Source organism: Vombatus ursinus, unplaced genomic scaffold (genome assembly GCF_900497805.2).
Source record: "Vombatus ursinus unplaced genomic scaffold, bare-nosed wombat genome assembly UNPS02014870.1, whole genome shotgun sequence".
Lineage (NCBI taxonomy): Eukaryota > Metazoa > Chordata > Mammalia > Diprotodontia > Vombatidae > Vombatus > Vombatus ursinus.
In genome coordinates, this window is record NW_020954648.1 from 7,576,542 (window position 1) to 7,597,021 (window position 20,480).

The 20,480-nt window shown below is 38.1% G+C and overlaps 1 protein-coding gene across 1 annotated transcript in view; it reads right to left on the reverse strand.

Moving 5' to 3' along the window:
* The window catches only part of DGKI (diacylglycerol kinase iota), a 543,147-nt gene that overhangs the window by 82,988 nt on the left and 439,679 nt on the right, over positions 1 to 20,480 (reverse strand). The window contains exons 25-28 of the mRNA XM_027842255.1: positions 18,015 to 18,084; positions 14,432 to 14,472; positions 12,704 to 12,831; positions 12,033 to 12,155 (exon numbers count right to left, since the gene is read on the reverse strand). Of these exons, the coding sequence (XP_027698056.1) occupies positions 12,033 to 12,155; positions 12,704 to 12,831; positions 14,432 to 14,472; positions 18,015 to 18,084 (362 nt within the window). The remainder of the gene's footprint in view (positions 1 to 12,032; positions 12,156 to 12,703; positions 12,832 to 14,431; positions 14,473 to 18,014; positions 18,085 to 20,480) is intronic.

Genomic DNA, 20,480 nt, shown 5'->3' on the forward strand with positions numbered 1-20,480 from the left:
TGAGTGTGGTTCTAGCAATAGACAACATCTGTTTTTCAAGGACCAGCCTAGCCAACTACAGAAAGACTCAACATAAATAGATTGCCCCATTAAAGATGAATTTCTTGGCCACTGCAACCTACAAAACAATAATTCAAAATGATACTGAGTCTCATGTGGCCCCCCTTCCACTTTTGCACTGAATTGCAGAATGCTGGAAAAGGTGGCAAAGGGTATTAGGAATCACACTATTTTTAGGACATGTATAAATGTCAACTTAAGCACTGGCCCTCCACTTGTGAAGCTGTTATCCAACAACTAAGGAATGGATGTATTACTGAGGGAATTGAATCTTATCAATGTGGACATTTTAACTATATTTTAAATAAAACCAGAAGACAGAAAGAAGTTGCAGTGAAATTGAAGGATAGCTCAGAGCTTCTTCTTGTAGAGGCAAAAAAAGGAATTGATAGATTTGATTGAATTACTCATGCAAAAGCAATAAGAAATAACATTTAAGGGACATTTGATCATCTTAAATTTGTAGGACATTTGATCACCACTGCAGTACTTGAAATAAGTATTTGCTCCCCCAAAAATGCAGTTTCTGTACCCTCTATTGCCGAGGATGAATACATAGAAAAAGTTTACAAAGAACTTGTAAGACCCTCCAAGTTAAATCAACATATTATTTGATGGTCAGTGACTTCAGTGAAAAGATGGGCATAGGTGAATATGGCAAAAAAAAAATGATGAAAACATGTTATAGTAGTAAGAAAAGACAGAAGGCAAAGACTACAGAGAAGCCTCATGCTTCCTCATTGTGAATAACTTCCTTTGAGCAAGTAATCAAAAAGCACTGTACATGGTGAACACCATGCCTGTGATTTCATAGATATGGGGAACTCTCATGTAAAGAAATTACCTCTACCAATCAAGTAGGCATCTTCTCTACAATTCACAGTCTTAGAGAGTTGCCTAGGACACTGAGAAGTTAAATGACTTGCCCAGGGTCATACAACCTGTATGGGTTAGGGGCAAGAGTTAGACCTAGTAGGTCTAAGAGACCATCTCTCTATGTATTATGCCATACTGCCTCTCTGAGCATTGAATAATTTCACAGAACTGTGATATTAACACAGTTATTTACTTTTTACATAGGAATTAGTCCTGAATTTGCAGCTTGCATATAGCCATACTACTAACTTGTTGAAGGTAATATCAAAATCAGTAGAAAGTTAAAATAATACAAATGAGGAAGAGACATGGTATGCAATTAAACCAACTGCAAACTGACCTAACTAAACAAGTTATTGTTGCCAAAAATGGGAAATGGATGGAGGAAAGTATATCAACAATGAGTTAAACACTTTCATTTAGAAATTTAACTTACATAAATCAACTGCTTCTATGAAGAACCAAAACATATTTTAGTCGACAAATACTTGACTTATTTTCGACCCACACTTACGGTGGCCAAAAACAATGACAGTTTAGAATATAAACTAATTTGTAAATCTTATAGAGGATATTGGAAGATTATGAGTAGCATTGCTTTATAAAACAGTATGAAATTGTGAAGGGGGGAAAACAGGTTAAAGAAGGCTTAGTAAGACCCCCTAATTAAGCATATTTACCATAAAAGTCTTTAGGGATGAAACTGGAAAGATGACAATAAACATCAAACATGGAAAACATCAAACACGGAAAATCTGCAAGGATTTTTATAACATTCTTTTCAGTATCAAGGATAAGGAACTCCTAGCATTTGGATACAAAAACCAGAGTGCTCATTATGGTTATAGAAAAAGTAGAAATGACAGTGAAGGAAGCAAGGATGTTTGGAAAAGCAGATGGGCTGGGCCAAGGATAGAAAAAGAAGGTACCTGTAGGTCATTTGGTCTTAGGTTATTTTTTAACTAGATGACTAACACTATGAAATTCACTGACATTCATAGTATGGCTTGGCATATAAAGGAGGACCAATTCTGGCTCTGCCACTAATTTACTATGGGACTTTGACTCAGTTGTGCAAGTGTTCTATGCCTCTATCTCCCAGTTAGGACTATAGTACTGATCCATTTAATTGAGTTGGGAAGGATTGGGAGGAAGTCAGAATAAGAATATTCTTAAAGGAATTTGCAAATATAAACAGGCTAAATTGTTATTACATGCTTGGCTAAACAAAGATGGTAACAACAGCTGGGAGGAGGCAGGAAGAAAAGGAGAAAAAGAAGATTGAAGTCAGCTCAGCTGCATTTTGCCAGTGTGAGTGATTAGCCAAGAAGATTTGTGGCTGGAGGGACAAGTATCTCAGAGAAACAGATGCACAGAGTTATCTCTATCCTGTCAGCAGTGATTTCATCTTTGAGACACATTCCAGCAAAACTTGCATTCCACTAAGAAGATTAACTTCCTAGCTCTTATCTGATTGTCATGTTCAAAGGGCATTTCACAACCAAACTATAGCCAAATAGGCCCTGTTCATGGTAAGATACCTGATACCTTTGCAATGAACATGATTATTTTTTTCCCATTAGGATCAATTCTTCATCAAATAGACTGAAAATAGACAAGGATGAATCAGGAAAAAAGAGAAGAATAAATTTGAAGCTTTGGGGAAGAGAACAAAAAGGGTAGAGGACATCTTCTTGGTACATGGTTTGGTCGTTTGCAAAAAAGTTTCTCTATAAATGCCAATTTGTAACTTAAAGGTATTTATGGATATGTTTTAAGTGTTACTATCTGCCAAAAACAATCTGGCGGAGTACAAGAAGCAGAAACATTACTTGGTTTCAGTTCCAAGCCTGAATTTTTTTTAAGGGGGGAAGGAAGGAAGCTGATGAGGAAAGAAACCTAAGTGTGAAATGAGGGAAGATAAATTGGAAGGCCCAAGCCTCTACTTTTAGGTGCTATTTTAAAGAGTTCTTCAAAAGCTTATCCTTATTTACAAATACGGAGTGGGATCTGACAAAGGAACTGTGCTTTACAATTTATATACCATTGCGTATCTATAACTCCCGAACTCCTCAAGGAAGGAAGAGATGCAAGAAAATGCACTTTGGACAGTTCACCCAATGGGATGAAAGCATGAAAGTATATTCTTCAAGATGAAGGTAGAACATCATGATGGCCTATTCAGCCGCTTCTCTCTGAACTGTTCAAGATGGATGAAAGATGAATGGAAAAATTTCTTCTATGATAAGTTATTGGGACAGTATTTTCTAAGAAAAGCAGAATTTTACAAATGGTAATTTCCAAATTTTCTCTTTTTTCATTTTCTACTCCTAGCCCCCACCTGAATAGTCACATGTCCACAAAAATGATAATTTAAGTATTTGAGATAGCAATCAAAGCCAAAACAAGCAAGCAATCAGTAAATATGAAGCACCTATTACATGCTAGGCAGAGAATAAGCCAAAGATAACCTAGATGATGATATGCATTCTCGCTATATATTACCCATATTGTATTTAACTAATTTGCTAATCAAAGCATTCTTTCTTCACTGCTGGAACTATAACCTCTATCTTAAGGGTGGAAATTTGGACTCAGTTCAGTCTGTCCCTTAAAAGAGTAGCATCAATATTATTCAATCCAACAAGCTTTGGTTATGTCCTTTCTGTGTGCCAGACATGGTTTTAGAGACTAGGATGTTATGACAACAGTGACTCAGTCCCTCTTCTCAAAGACATCCACATTCTATGTGGATAAACTACACATGTGCATAGACAAGTAAATAGATACATTCAAAATAATTTTGGGGAAAGGGTATAACTTGGGGGATCAGGATAAACCTCTTATAGGAGACGGCACTTGAACTTGGCCTTGAAGGATCCCAACAATTTTCAGAGACAGAGGTGAGGTGGGAGAGCATTACAAGCATGATAAACAGTTTGTGCAAAGGTATCAAGATAGGAGATGGAATATTGCCATTTGGGGAACTATATTAGTTCTTGCTACATTGAAGTTAAAACTTTGCACCAACAATAGTTTCCATCAGAATCCTAGATATGTTTAATCTGATCAGGAAGCCAACATTTTCTCATCTGTTAGTTCATACATTTGGTCTTAAAGATTTTGGACAAATGACTACCTTAATCAACCAATGCCTTGCTTCCTCAGTAGCTCAATGCCTGGAGAGCGATTCAGCTCTGCCTTCTCAGGGGCAGTTTGGTGGTACAGTGTATAGAGTATCAGAACTGGAGTTAGAAAGGCTTGAATTCAAATCTGACCTCAGAAACTTACTATGTGTGACCCTAGGCAAGTCATTTAAATTTTGACTCCATTTCCTCATTGGTAAAATGGAGATAATAATAGCACCCACCTCTCACCACCTCAGGGTTCTTCTAAAGATCAAATGAGATAATATTTGTAAAGGGTTTAGCAAATTCTGGGCACATAGAAAGGGTTATATAAATGTTAGCTATTATTATTGTTCCTGGCCTTCCTTTTGTACTTCTATGCATATGACTAAATGCCACAAAGGCATTTTAGAGTTTTTTTTTTAATTTTAGGAGCAACTAGGTGGCACAATGGATAGAGCACTGGCCCTAGAGTCAGGAGGACTTGAGTTCAAATCCAGACTCAGACACATGACACTTACTAGCTGTGTGACCCTGGGCAGGTCACTTAACCCCAAATGCTTTGCAAAAAAAAAATTTAGAACCCTTCATGAAACCACTGAATCTTAAAGCTTGAAAAATTTACTCAGGTTCAAAGATTATACAGGCCTTCCCAAGGTCATATAGACCATTCATCTGCTTACACAATAATCCATGAATTTTAGATACTGACTCAAATTTAGGAGTTGGAAGGGACCTTAGAAATCACCTAATTCAAGTCACTTTTTTTGAGAGTAAGTTTCTATCTCATTCAAGATGGAAATGCAGAGAGCACCCATAGGCCTGAGACCACTGTTGATCATCACAGAAGCTTTCTCTTTACCGGCTTTATTTCTGCCCTGGGCTGGTTTGTCCCTCCTTATACAGTCCAATGCCCATGCTGGGGGCTCATCATGTAGGTGTCAGACTTAGCATGGAAACTGATAAGTTTTACCCTACTACAACTCCATACTCTTAAACTCAAGCGATCAATTAGCCTCAGCCTCCCCAGCAGTTTAGAGACAACAGGTGTGCACTATCCCACATTTTTCAAGCTGCTCATTTTACAGAGGAGGAGACTGAGACCCAGAGAGTTGTGGAGCTTTTCTAGGGTCACACAGCATGCAGCTCCAGAAATAGAAACAAGGTCTCTTGACCCCTAGTCCTGTAGCTCTTCCACCACCTAATCCCACCTATATCCATCTGTTCTCTAGTCTTGAAGACAGTCCAACCAGTTGTCATGTCTCCACATTAAGAAGTTCTACTTCACATATCATCTCAATCTTGCCTACCACAATTTAAGCCTATTCTATACTTGGCTATTCTGCAGACATGAGTCTGTTGATAATCTGCATACTGTGACTTCAGTGTCACATAAAGAACAACGACTCCAGTCTTTCCCTATACAGTCCACCCCAATGCTCTATCATCCATGTGGCCATCTCCAATCCTGCTTCTCCAAAATCACTGATGTGTTCTCCCTTCTCTAAACCTTCTCTAACATGCCTCTAAAGGAACCTTATTTGTTTCTTTTCTTATGTACTTATCCCACTGCCCTACATTATTACTATTTGTGTATTACTCCCTCCATCAGACTGAAAGCATCTCTAGGGTTGGGACTACATCCTTTTGTACAATTGATAGCACCTAACACAATGAATGAGCCTTATATTAATCTATCTTTTATACAAATCTGGATTTTTCATATATTAGCTGACATGTAAACATAAAACTTTGAGGCCTGTAAAGCAATTAACACATTGTATCTGATTTGGGCCTCATAGCAATATTTTGAGGTAGGTTTGATAAGTATTATTATTCCTATATTGATATTACTGTTTCACATATGGGGAAATTGAGGCTCAGAAAAATTAGTCACACAGCCAGTAAATACCAGAGGAAAGCTTCAAACCCAAGTCTATTGCTGATTCTTGAGTCTAGTACTTATGCTATTATATCAAGGATGCTTAATGTGATCTATTGTTATACAATGCCGATGGTTTATAGCACATGCTAAACACTTTTTAAAAAATGCAATCTTTCTTTTGGACAAAATTCCAGTAGTAGGTTGCACAGTGGATAGAGTGCTAGGCCTAAAATCTGGAAGACCTGAGTACAAATATGGCCTCAGACATTTATTAGCTGTGTAATGCTGGATAAGTCACTTATCCTCTATTTGTTTCAGTTTTCTCAATTATAAAATGGGATAACGATAACACCTACCCCCCAGGGTTGTCATGATGCTTGATGAATGAGATGACATTTATAAAGTGCTTAGTATAGTGTCTGAAATATAGCAGGCCTTTAATAAATACGTGTCTCTTTCCATGATCAAAATAGTGTTATATTGTCTTCTATGTTTCTCCATGTCTCTAACTCGATATGCCTAGACCATAGAGGCACCATGCTTCAGAGGAAAGAGTACTGGCTTTGGAATAAGAGGAGTGGGATTCAGATCCAAAGTCTGACACTTATTACCTGTGTGGCCCTAAACAAATCACTTAATTTCTTCAGGCCTCAGTTTCCTCATCAGAAAAATGAGAAGGTTGGATTGGTCAGACTCAAGTCCCTTCCAAACCAGACCTATGATCATAAGGTCTTCTTTGAGGCTACTATATAATTTTTTTTCTTCAACAACTGAGATGGAGAAGTGGCTAGGTGGGAATTATTTACACTTACTAAAGAAACTTACTTTCCTAGAGAAATTGTTAAAGAATTTCTCTAGAAATACTAAGCTTTTCTAACATGCATAAGTATTTCGTTATAGACAGTGACTTCTTTGATGAAGAGAATGAGAAGAAAGATGAGAATGATGAGGAGAAAGGACCCAGTAAGGAAGCTCAAGCCACAGGAGCTAACAGAAAATTAATCAGAAATCTGGATACAGTCTTTCTGAGAGAAAAGAGCATTCCAGTGGGAATATGGGAGTTGATTTTATTTACACAGTGTGTGCAAATACAGAAACGCAGCTATGTGTACAGCAAATCCTTGATTTGAATAGGAGGCGCAATGACTATAAGTGAATTAATCCCTTCCTGAGAAAGTGTAACAATCAGGATTAGATTAGTGTGGCAATTAAGAAGCACAGTGGATAGAGTATGGGATCTGAAGTTAGGAAGATTGAACTTCAAATTCTGTTATAGGCATTTACTGGCTTGTGACACTCAGCAAATCATTTGACCTTTCTCAGGTTCAGTTTCTTCATCTGTAAAAATGGGAAAAATAATAGCCCAACCTCACAGAGCTGCTTTACAATATCAGACGAAGCAGATGATATGTATAAAGCACTTAACATATCTCAAAGTGACATCTAAATGTTAGCTGCCACCACTATTATCAATAGAAAAATCAGGAACTGGAGTATTGCATTAAGAAGTGTCCCATTTCCGGGCTGGGGCCTGAACATGGAGAAGGTTAATATGATAACAGATATTTATATAGTGCTTTAAGGTCTACAAAGCACTTTACATAAATGATATCCTTTGAACATCACAACAGCCCTGTGAAATAGGTACTGCAAGTTTTATTATTGTTATTATTATTATAGATTTACCAATAAAGAAACTGAGGCTCAGGGAGATTAAGTGATATGTTCATATTGACAAAGTTAACAAGTGTCCAAGTTGGCATTTGAACCTGTCCAATATCAGTACTCTGGCCACTTCTCCTGCCTGTCTCATCCCCAGACAAAATTCATGGAATTCTAAAATTTCAAATGTGGAAGAAAGGTTAGAGGCCATCCCCCCCAACTCCTACGTTTTACCGAGGCAAAGACTGTGGCCCAGAGATGGTTAAATGACTTGCCTACCGTCACCCAACTAGTGTCAGAAGTGGGTCTGGCATGAACGTCTCTATTTCAAATCTAAGACTATGCCACTAAGTCAAAGCAGTATTTTTATTATTTGGCTTCAATTTCTGTAGCTATGACTGCTCTGTAACCATTTTGAATTAAAGTTCATGCTGAACCTGAGTTAAGAGATAAATCTTTAAAGTCATCAACCTCTTCCTGACTTTCCTTGTATTACCAACTTCAATCCTATAGCAAAGGGCTCTAAGGAGAAAATTACCCTGAAATTTAAGTAATCAAATACCGCCTGAAAACTAATACATTGGCTCAGCTTAATATTGAAAAAAAGTATTTTTAACTGCCCCTACCAAGACCCCTTGTAGAGGAATAATTAAAATGAAATCTCTTTTTGCCTCAAGGGTATGAGAGTACTATATGAGCCAATGTAATAATTAGTTTTAGATTTTCCTCCTCATTTTTCCCCCTCTCTCCCTTTTGGTACAATGGAATCATTTAGAGTCTTCATTTACTTACAATGCATGATCTTGTCTCACCAGCTGATACTAGGACATCCAGTAGCATATAATGACATATAGTAGTGATCTGCAGTTCACTGAGATTGTTGCATGGTCCTCCTCTGAGCATCACTGGGATGCACCCTGGGCCTTGTGTTTAGTCTCAGTGTCTACATCTTTGGTTGCTTCAAAGTATTATTTGTGTACCCTTCTGTAACCCAGGAAGAACTAGAGACCAACCCAAAGGTAACAAATTAGGGTGAGTCTATAAGGAACCATGGGGGTGAAGCAATCTGCTTAGAATGCAATAGTAAGTGATCCTGACTGCAAAATGTACCCTAACTCTACTCTTGCTTTAAGAGAATGTCATGAATGAACAAATATAAATGGAATGGACTTGTCTTCATTAATATCATTCTCTAATCAACCAAGATAATTTCCCTATTACATAAAGACCCAGATCCACAAGCTTAAGAGGACTTGAAAGCAATAAAGTACTACTGGGTCAAATGAAAACAGTCATAAAAATGATAAATGCTAGGACTATACTTTTTCATCCTTTAAATCATGCAAATTCATCCTTCTCATCAACTGATAAGCATAGGAAAAATACAATTGAGCCCAATCATACATAAAATGATAATTTGGTTGAAGAAGGTTCAGATGGAAAGCAGTTCCTTTTATGGTTCCTATTGGGCCTCAACCTTCCTTCATTGCACTTGGATAAAAATGTGTTGTGACTAATGTGTTAGTAAGTGCAGAGAATTATTCTCAACACTGGGAAAGATACAAAATAAAACTAAGTCATAATCCTTCTCTGCATCATCACCATCATCATCATCATCACCATTATCATCATCACAATCATCACCATCATCATCATCACCATCATCATCATCATCATCATCAAGAATAGAGTCATCATAATAGCTAGCACTTTATGGTTTATAAGAATTTACATATTTTATCTCATTTGATCCTCACAATAACACTATGGGGTTAGGTGCTATTATTATAGCCATCTTACAGATAAATAAACTGAGGTTGTATTATATTAAAATTTGATATACTACTTTGTTTAATATGGCTTAACTAATTTATTATATATTAGTTATTCTCCCTTGGTATGTGCCTCTGAGTCCCTTAAGCTTATAGCTGTTAGCTCCCTATTTAGCCACCCTCCATCCCTTAAATTCCCCTCCTCAAGACTTTCCTGCCACAAAATTCTGATCTATATTCTTATCTAGCAGAAATCAATAACATGTAAACTGCAAATTCCGTGTTCTCTCTCAGAAATTGCCAACCACTGGATTTTCAAAAGGATGTTAGTCCACCTTATGAAAAACTGAAGTAAGTTGCAGTTAGTGACCTTGGCACTGACCAATCAGAAGTGAGATATACCTCTGTTATGCCAGATTCATGTCACTGTCTATTTTGGAGTTCCTCTGTATGTCTATATAAGAGCTGATTTGACTGTCAGAGGCATTCTTGGTTACTGAGGTGCCTTGGGCCCCATTTATTGGCAATTGCTAGCTTTGCTAATAAATTGATCACACTCAGAACTTTATTGTCTCCATGTACCATTACTTCCATTGTAACAGTTAAGAAAAGTTAAGTGGTTTGACCAAGGTCATAGACCTAGTAAGTACATGGAGCTTATAGTCTAGTCCAAGGATAAAACACAAACACAACTCTTTAATACAGAATATTATGTAAATCTATGAAAGGGTGCCAAGTCAAGTTCTATTATGACATGAGAAGTTAATTAATAATGGAGTGATCATGGAAGGTGGCATTGAAGAGGTGGCATTTAAGTTGGGATTTAAGGGTTAGACAGATACTTAACTGGCAAAAATAGAGAGAAGGAAGATCTTCCAGACATAGGGACAGTGTGAGCAGAGGAAAAAAGACAAGACAGTGAAGGACATGTTCTCAGTCTAATAGAAAAATGATGGTAGAGAATGATCCATTTTGTCTTCAGCATTGAATGGAACAGAGTAATACGAAAAAGATCTGGAAAGGTAAGGTGACATCAGGTTCAAGGGCCTTAAATTCTAGTCAAAGGAGACTAAACTGATTCAGGATGCTATTGAAGATTTTTGAACAGTTTTGGAAGATGGTTTGGAGTTGGAGGAAGTGAAAGTGAAGTGAAAATAGAAGATTTGTAAGAATGTTATTATTGCAAAAGTTCAGGTGGGTAATAGTGGGGGCCTGTACTATGGCTGTGGCTGTAGCCGTCCAATGGCTATGGCCAGATGAATATAGAAAACAGTGCACATGAAAGACATTTTGCAGGGGTTTTTAACCATTTTTCTATGTCATGGATCCCTTTGGCTGTCTGGAAAAACTATGAACCCTTCTCAGAATGTTCTTAAATGCATAAAAGAAAATGCATAGGATTACAAAGGAAACCAATTACATTGAAATGAAGTTATTAAAATGTAAAAATAACACAAGTTCATGGATCCCAGGTAAGAACCCCTGCATGGACAGGGAGAATTGTGAAAGGTTGGTAACCAATTAGATTACATATGTGAGGGAAACAAAGGGTAAATGATAAGTTCCTTTAGTAATGTGCTATGCTGTCTCAAAGCTGAGGTATTTTATGCCCCACTTACATCCTGCATGCTGCAAATTAAGCCAACTCCCTTCCTCATGGCATTTAGCAGAATATCAGTAGATATTCAAACATAAATGATTTGGACAAAGATTGTAGATTTAAAGGTGAAGGTACCTCCAATGTCTTCTACAACTTTCTTTCATTTTACAGATGAGGAAACTGAGGCCCAAATGATTTGAGACAAGGTCACACAGGTAGGAAGTGCGGTACCATGATTGAAGTCAAGGTCTTTCCACTGTACTATACTTGGCAAAAGGTGCATGAATAACCCTCCTAACATACAAAGAGCAGTTTCAGAAGGAAAGATAAAAGTGTGGCTTGGGAGATGCTGATTTTCATGTACTGGTAAAACTTTTAGGCAGAGATGTGGGTTTGGAGCTGAGAAGAAGGAAGGGCAGGAGAAAGAGATTTGGAAGTTATCTGCATGAGGTGGTGTCTGAAAAGATTGGAGTGAATGAAATGGCCAAGGGAGAGAGGGAAGAGAAGTTCAAGTACATATCCAAAAGGGAATAAGTCACGCTTAACTCACATTTAAGCTACCTGAAAATGAGAAAAAGAAGGTAAGGAGAACAAAGTGATGGTCAATGTCACAAAGGAAAGGGACTGGACATGCAATTTCATTTGGCATAGGGAACTCCCATATAAGGGAGCACCTTCTCTGCAATTTATAGTTTTAGAGAATTGCCTAGAGAACTGAGAGACTAAGTGACTTGCCTGGGTATCCCAGCCAGTATGTATCAGAGATAGGACTTGAACCCAGGACTTTCCGACTAGGAGTACAATTCTCTAACCATTATACTACACTGCCACTATATCACACAGAAAGAAGCTAAAAATGACACCTACAGTTACAAACACATACACAGAGATAGATAAATGGCTAGATAGATAGACAGATAGATAGAGGGGTAAGAAGGAATTGAGAAGGGGGAATAAATGGAGAGTCATTTCCTACTGGTTGATGTCTATGAATCCAAGCCATAGCAATGGCCATGACACATTCCAGACGAGATACAGAAAACCCTTACGGTAGCATATGTGAGTGGCTGACGTCTTTCTTCTCGGAGACCTCAAAGTGTGGTGATATTTTTCCCAGCCCACTGTCACTCAGCATGCGTTTTCGAAGAGCAGGGTTCCACCAATCTGACATCCTTGTGGGAGAAAAGGACACCAGTTACCTCTTCAAAGCTAGTTTCAAAGTGTCTACAGCACTTAATCTGTTCTCCCTCTAGCCCCAAAGCTAGGCAATTTAGTTGAGGCTAGAAACTAATGTATTAAAATCAAAAGCAACCAATAAAATAGATTTCTCCCTCTTTCCCTCCCTCTCTCCTTCCTTCCTTCCTTCTTTTCTTCCTTTCTTTTTTTCCTTTCATCCTTATCACTGTCCTAGCTGCTCCTTTAATAAATTTCTCACCCTGTTCTTCTTTATAAGTACCTGAGACTCTTACTTCTCTATATCTCTGAGAAGGGATATCATCTTTGCCTCATTCTCTTTTCTCTTCATTTTTGTACCGTGTCTGAAGCTAGGCTTTACCAAGAAATATGTGCTTCCTGGCCAGAACAAGCTATCTCTGTACATACTACACTGTCTGTTTTGGTCTTTGAAGTTGTCAGACTCCAAGCCACAACTGCCACAGACACTAGCCAACACGGCGGGTTTTTCCGCACTGACTTCACCTGTAAAGAAGTGCTCACTCACCCAGAAGCTTGTTCCACCACCAGATCAGGCATCCCTGGCGGTGTCCCTGCTTGCTGTGATACCACCATATCTGGATCCAGAATAAAAATCTCATCTTGTGAAACTTCCATCACAAAGTGCAAATGTTCCTAGGGAATATTATTATTATTGTTACTATTCCTGTTGTTGATGTTAAAACAACAAAATGGATATTTATATAGTGCCTTAAAGTTTGGAAAGTACTTTTCACACATTATTTTATTTGAACCTCACAACAACCCTGTGTAGAAAGTACTACAGATACTGCTTTCATTTTCCAGTTGAAGAAAGTGAGGCTGAGAAACTAAGTGACTCTCCCATAATCACACAGTTATTAAGTGTCTATAGCAGGTTTTCTTGACTCTTAAGTCTAGCAGGGAAGAAAATCTGGTCTGTCAGAATGGATATGCAGTGTTCCAGAGCTACCAGGTGGATTAGGACATTAAAATTTTTTTTTAAAAATAAAAAAAAACTACCTTGGAAGGGGCAGATAGGTGGTACAGTAGATAGAGTCCTGGGCTGGGCCTGAAGTCAGGAAGATGAGACTTCCTGACTTCAAATCTGGCCTCAAGACACTGTGTGACCCTGGGCAAGTCACTTAACTCTGCTTACCTTAGTTCCTCATCTGTAAAATGAGCTGGAGAAGGAAATGAAAAACCACTCCAGTATCTTTGCCAAGAAAACCCCAAATGGGTAAGCAACAAAGGACCTGGGAGAAACCACTAAGAAATATGAGTAGCAGACTTGTAGCATGTCAAATAGTCATTTAAGTCATAGCCTATCTCAACTCTGAGTTGAGGAGGACCTTGGCTAGGGTTCTAGAACTAAGGCTTGTGTTTCCCATCAGGAATGGCATTGGGGATGTGGTCTAGACATGATCACTCTGGGCCTAAGGGGCTAACGGTGACAGGTTTGTACTGGAACCTCTCCTGAAGCTTTGGCCTACTCCTTGCTAGAGGAGTACATGGTAAAGAGATGAAGGGATCCAGAAATCGTGAAGATTTTTTTCCCCTTCACTATCTCTTAGGGAATCACCAGAGGCATCATCTACTCCAAATATCTCCTAATTAGTTCAATTCATCCTGTAGTACTGGACTGGGAGAATACAGAATTATTCTGGAAACTTGATCTTCCACAAATGCTATCAAAAAAAAAGGGAATATCATTAGGCTAGCACTACTCCAAGACAGTGTGGATCACCATTCCCTGGACTTAATTACCACTGGACAGAACTGGTACAGAATCCATAGCAAAGGAATGCCTGTCTCACTGAGCTAAACTTTAAAGGCTAATTCAAGAGAAGCCAAGGAGCTAAAAGTTCCATTAATAGTGATCAAGCTCCGACTATTTTTAATATTGGATTTTCACTAGGTTTCCTTAAAAATCTATGATTACCAATGAACTGGGGGCATCTCGTCATAGGTGATGATATTCTCTTGCTTTGGCAACAAAAAACCTCAAGAAAAGGTGGATGTTGGTGGGAAAGCATTAAGTTGGATGGAGCTACTGAAAACATTCAATAAAGGCTATAAACCTAATGACTTTTAACAAATCCACAAGATTAGTCTGCAAAGGAATTAGTGGTTCATGGTCCTGACTGGTATGTCATTCCAGAAGCTCTGCAGGTTTTCAGAACAGTCGATAGGAAGAGACAACAAAAAGTTATTTACAGATAAGGAATTTGTCATTTGTACACTGAGGGGAACTCACCTGAGCTCTGTCTATTCGATAAAAGCGATCAGCAGAAGTAGCTAGGAGAGAAACGGACAACGAAGAGTCACATTACAAGGAAGCTCCGATCTCCAACAAGCCTAGTTAGCAGTTAGCAGACTCAGACTGCTTCAGAAACCGAGGGAGACTGCATTTGGAGTGAGGTTCTCAGACAGTCTAGCTTGAGGGTTCTGTGTCCTGGGGAAGGAATTCTCAGTTGCTCGAATTATCTGGAGAGGTTAAGCCAAGGCTTCGCTATTAAGGATGGGGCACTCATTAAGTGTGAAAATCTAGGGTCATTTTTCTCGAGGCCTGGACAAGTCCATGCTTCCAGGGCTCTATGAAAATACTGGTATAAGGACTCCCTCTAGGACTGTGGGTTAGAATAAAGCTAGGTGGTGCAGTGCATAGAGTGCTAGATTTGGAGTGAGGAAAACCTGAGTCCAAATCTCGCTTCACATACTTTCAAGCTGTATGTCTCTTGGTAAGTCACTTCACCCCTCTCCTTACCTTCTTTTATCTGTCAAGTATAATAATGGGGTTATTATCCTATCTCGTAGGGTTGCTGTGAGAATAAAATGAGATAATATATGCAAAATGCTTTGTAGAGGCAGCTAGGTGGCGCAGTGTATAGAATTCCGGCCTTGGAGGCATGAGAACCTGAGTTCAAATCCTGCCTCAGATACTTGACACTTACTAGCAGTGTGACCCTGGGCAAGTCACTTAACCCCAATTGCCTCACCAAATAGCAAAACAAACAAAATGCTTTGTAGGTCTTATTTCACTAGTTAAATGGTAGTATTATTACTATCCCTCATGCTTGAGATTCTTGTCCATATCATCCTAGAAATCTTCCACAGAAGACCTACACAATAGGCTAGAGAACTCCCTTTAGATGGGCCAGCATATAGTAAAACACAATGTCAAAAGGACATTGGACTAGGGTTTGTTCGATGACAGACACTGGGTCACAGGATTACAGTTTCTAGAAGCTGCAATATAGGCTTCTGGTTAGTTACTCCAACTAGATTTACTAACTGTTATTTCTTAAAGTGAATAACAGCCCCCCTCATTTGCATTTCTATCTAAGAGGGCCTCAAGCATTACCACCACAGTACACGAAGCCAGAGGAAAGTACTCAAGATCAGGCAAAGAAAATTCAGCCTTGGGAAGGACTTATTCATTAACAACCAATACAGTTTTATCTTCTACTGTAGCAGAAACCTACACAATGAAACAGACACGACGAAACTTTTAATCGAGTAGAATTGGCTTCTGTGTTAAAACTAAACACCCATAGCAGTATCCTGCATTCAATTTTTTTCTCAATTTATATGCAAAGTAGCCTGGCTGGTATAAAAATATATAACACATTTCTCTAATATGTTAATTTGCTCTTCTATGACAGGGTTCAGGAATACCATGTGCTTTCTTTCACCTTACCCCTTCCCATCTTAGCCCTTGACAAATCTAGAGTTAATCCTTATGCTATTCTGAAAGAAGGGAATTGTTTTGAATACAATTAATTTCCTAGTCAAGGAGCGTCAGATATTCCATACAGGCAGAACCTACACCCTAGTTTGAAAGACACTCATGGAGTAATAATATCAACAATACTTAGCATTTCTATGAGCTTTAAAATTTGTAACGTGCTTTCCATATGACATTTCTTTTGATATTCAGAATATCCCTCTGAGGTGCATGTTATTATTATTATTATTATTATCATTATTATTGTTGTTGTTGTTGTTATTCCAATTTTTCAGATGAGGAAATTGAAGCTCAGAGACGTTGAATGAATTGTCTGAGGTCCCATTGCTTTTAAGTGTCTGAGGTTAGACTTAAACTTGGGCCTTTCTGATTCCAAGGCCAGAAATACATCCACTACACCAGGGATGTCAAACCTGAAGCTGGCTAGTGCAAGCAAGCCATGAAACTCCTTCATAACCCGAAGTATTTGTAATTGGAAAACATTTAACAAAATGTTAAAAATGATACAGTATAGATGATGTTTATTTGTGGTTTTCTAAGTCAATAAGCTGCCCAGATGGATCTTTTTCTATTTGAGTTTGACATTACTGCATTGCACCACGCTACTCTCGTAAGTATACAGCTTGTACAATACTGTCACTCCCTCCTCACATACAAATACCACATGCGCCCATTCTCACTCTCACCCATACACGCAGACTATAGTCATGAGATCTGTTGGGAAAAAAAAAATGCATAAGCACTGTTCTTCAAGGAAGTAACTTTGAGAAGCTATATACCAATTCCTGAGTTGCTATTTAAAGAACTTCTCTTTTAGAATGGTCTTCGGAGACACCTTACAAGCTTCATAAAATTGGTCTCCTTTATTTTATAATCACATCTCATACAGTCACATATATTCATTTAGAACTAACCTTGATTGCATGCATACCACTATATAGTCTCTTTTATCCATATGATACATTGCCTCCAGGTGTGTGCATATACACCATGAGCACATATGCACACAGAGGGAGACACACAAAGAAAGAGACTAGAAAATACAGTGCTTAGATCAAGAGTGTTCTGAAGACCCATTCCATCACACTAGTTTTTCCAGTTGAAAACTTGGGCCTGGTTGGTTCTCCATACTAAGCTCAGTTTTCTTAGCTATTAAAGATCACCATTTTTATTTATAACATGTAAATAGTGATTTTGCTACCATGTATTTTGCATATGTTATCCCCATTGAGTCTTGCAATAGCTTCACGTGGTAGGTAAGGCAAATAGCTCATAATTATTATCCAGATGAGAAAACTGAGGTTCAGAGATGCTTGTCCAAAGCCACACAACTAGTCAGTGGCTTATCTGGGACTCTGATCCAGGTTTTCTGGCTTCAGATCCCATAATCCTTCCACAATGACAACTAATAGAGCTACATATTCCTGTGCTAGTGTAGGGCCAATTCATTCCTTCTTTGTCACCTTCCCAATTCTCTTAGTCTCTTTGTTCAAACCATAGCCTGTACAACAGATTCCCCATTCCATCCCTTCATTTTGTTTTTATTTATTTGCTTTTGTTTGTTTGCTAATCACTCAATAAGCATTTATGACAAGCCTATTATGTGCTAGGCTTTGTGGGAAGCATCGGAGATACAAAGACTGAAACAATCCTGCCTTGAAAGGTAGATTGGCCTGGCCTGCCAGACAGAGAGCCAGCCAGCTTCAAGCAGGAAGCCAGGATGTTCAAATCCAGTCTCCAACACATCCTGGATGTGTGATCCGGGATACAGCAGGTAGCCTGTCAATATCCCCAGACTATAAATTGCAGAACAGCTGCAAATTCGCATGACTAGAAGGAGCTTCCTCACCATGAGATCCCACCACCAATTAAACCACAAATCAGGATATACATGGCCACATATTAATACTCTATATCTTAATGATGCCCCTCCTTCTTGCACTGTCTCTTCAGAAACTCTCCTGTCCCCCTTTGTAGACTCCTCTCCCTTAAATGTAGGGGGGAGGATGAGAAAAGGGGATGGTGAATAATTAATTCACCCTCCTAATGAAGGACAGCTGTCTAGCCTTCAAACAAAAGCAGGAACACTTACCATCTAGGAAGCACCACCTGGGGGAAAGTCTCTGAGCTGAAAGAGCCCTGGGGAAAGAGGTTTCCTGATCCTGAAAAGAGAGAAACAAGATTCTTGACTTAGAGGTAGGAGGGACCTTAGAATTCATTTAGTTCTAGGGTTGTAAGAGAACCCATAGGCTAGAATGAAGCCTACAGACTCCTCAGAATAATGTCTTTAATGCATAAAATAAAACATAAAAGAATACAAAGGAAACCAATTATACAGAAAAAGTTATTAAAATATTTTTTAAACCACATTTATGGACCCCTGGTAAAGAAGTCCTGATCTAGTACAACTTCTTCATTTTATATTTGAGGAAACTGAGGCCTAGAGAGGTTAAATGATTTGACTGTTGTTACATAGGTAGTAAGAGGTACAGGCTGGATTTGAACCCAGGTACTTTGGCTGCAAATCCAGCACTCTCTCTACTGCACCATGCTGCATTCTAAGTAATAAAATATTAATAGAATTATTAACACTGAAATTTCACCTCAGGTGACCAACTGGTTCCAGTATCAAATGAACCAATACATTTTATTTTACCTCGTGTCACCTTAACAATAAAGTAGACAAGACAGGGATCCTCATTCTCACTTAACTTCTTGGGGCATCAGTTTCCAGAGGGGTCAAGTGAAAAACCAAAGATCACACAACCATTTAGGAGCCCAGACAAGACCAGAAACCATTTCTTTTTCCTTCTATCCTTATGTTTCCCAGCTGATGAGCAAGTGTACACATTCTTCTCTTCTCTGATTTTAAGGTCTAATGTTTAAACTATATAGAAACAACCTTCTTCATAATTCTTCTTTATACAACTCCTAAGTCGCTAAACATTAATCAATCATTCCATTCACAGAAGCACCTACTACAAATCAGGTACAATTCTAGCTATTGAAGAATCAGAGACAAGAATGAAACAGTCCTTCCTCTCATAGAATTGACATTCTACTGGGAGGTAAAACAGGAATGTTTGAAAATGCTATTATCAATCCGGCCTCAGACACATAACATTTACTAGCTGTGTGACCCTGGGCAAGGCACTTAACTCCATTGCCTAGCCAAAAAAAGAAAAAAGAAAAGAAAAAAAAAGAAAAAAAATGCTACTATTCTTTCCTAAATACATATCAATGTATTCTTTCCTAAATACATGTCAATGTAATCCTTTCCTAAATACATGTCAATGGCTAGAATACTGTGCTGAGCCTTTTAGCAGAAAGAATTCTATTAGGAAATGAATGTAGGAGGGGAAAAAAACAACTTTAAACATCGTTTCCAGTCATAATTTTCAAGAGGTGTCTAATTATTTCACTAACAATTCATTACTATGACAAACAGGATGGTTTCAGAAAAAAACACTGGAAAGACTTATATGAATGGATACAAAGTGAAATGAGCAGAACCAGGAGAATATTGGACACAGTAACAGTCATATCATAAGGATGATCAACTGTAAAAGACTAAGCTCTTCTCAGCAATACAATGATTTAAGACAATTCCAATGGAGTTATGATGAAAAATGCTATCCTCCTCCAGAAAAAGAACTGATGGAGTCTGAATGCAGATCAAAGCACAGGTTGTTTTTTTTTTAACTTTCTTTATTTTTCTTGTTTTTTTTTTTTCCTTTATGGTCTGTGTTTTCTTCTGTAACATGGCTTACATGGAAATGTGTTTTGCATGACTGTATATGTATAATCTATATCAAATTGCTTGCCTTCTCAAGGTGAGGGGAGTGGAGGGAGGAAGAGAATGTGGAACTCAAAATTTTACAAATGTCAAAATTTGTTTTTTACATGTAATTGGAAAATAAAATAAAACATAAATTTTTTAAAAACAATTCATTATTAAGATAGCTTGGGGAAAAAACAATATAAGGACATTTTTCTTTCCTTTTCAAAACTAAGGGGAGAATAAGAACCAGTGCAAGTCACTACTTTCCTGTTCCCCATGATGGTAAAGGGCATTAGAACATTTCAAGTTTCCCCAGTCAAACAGATTTTCTCTACTAGACAGGCTTACTATTAGCTACACAAGATTATTTTGCTTTTCACTCAAAATCTCTGGGTAGTTGACAGTATCACAGGTTTAGAGTTGGAAAGATTATTAGAGGTCATTTAGCCCAACTCCCTCATTTTAAAAATGAGAAACTGGGGCCTAGGAGGTTAAATGTCATTCCCAAGATAACACAGCTAACAGATGGCAAGGATGGAACTAAGTCAAGCCAACTAGCATTAATAAAGTGATTATTATGTGTGCCAGTCATTGTGCTAAGGGCTATGTCTGAATCCAAGTCTTCTGACTCTACCACTTGAATGATCCAAAGGATGTGCAATACCATAATGAAAACTGAAAAAAATAAAACAATCAAATAATTCTTAAATAATGTATTTAGGTACTACCTTCCACCCCATATGCTTTATCAATAGTAATAGCATTTAAATACGGGCA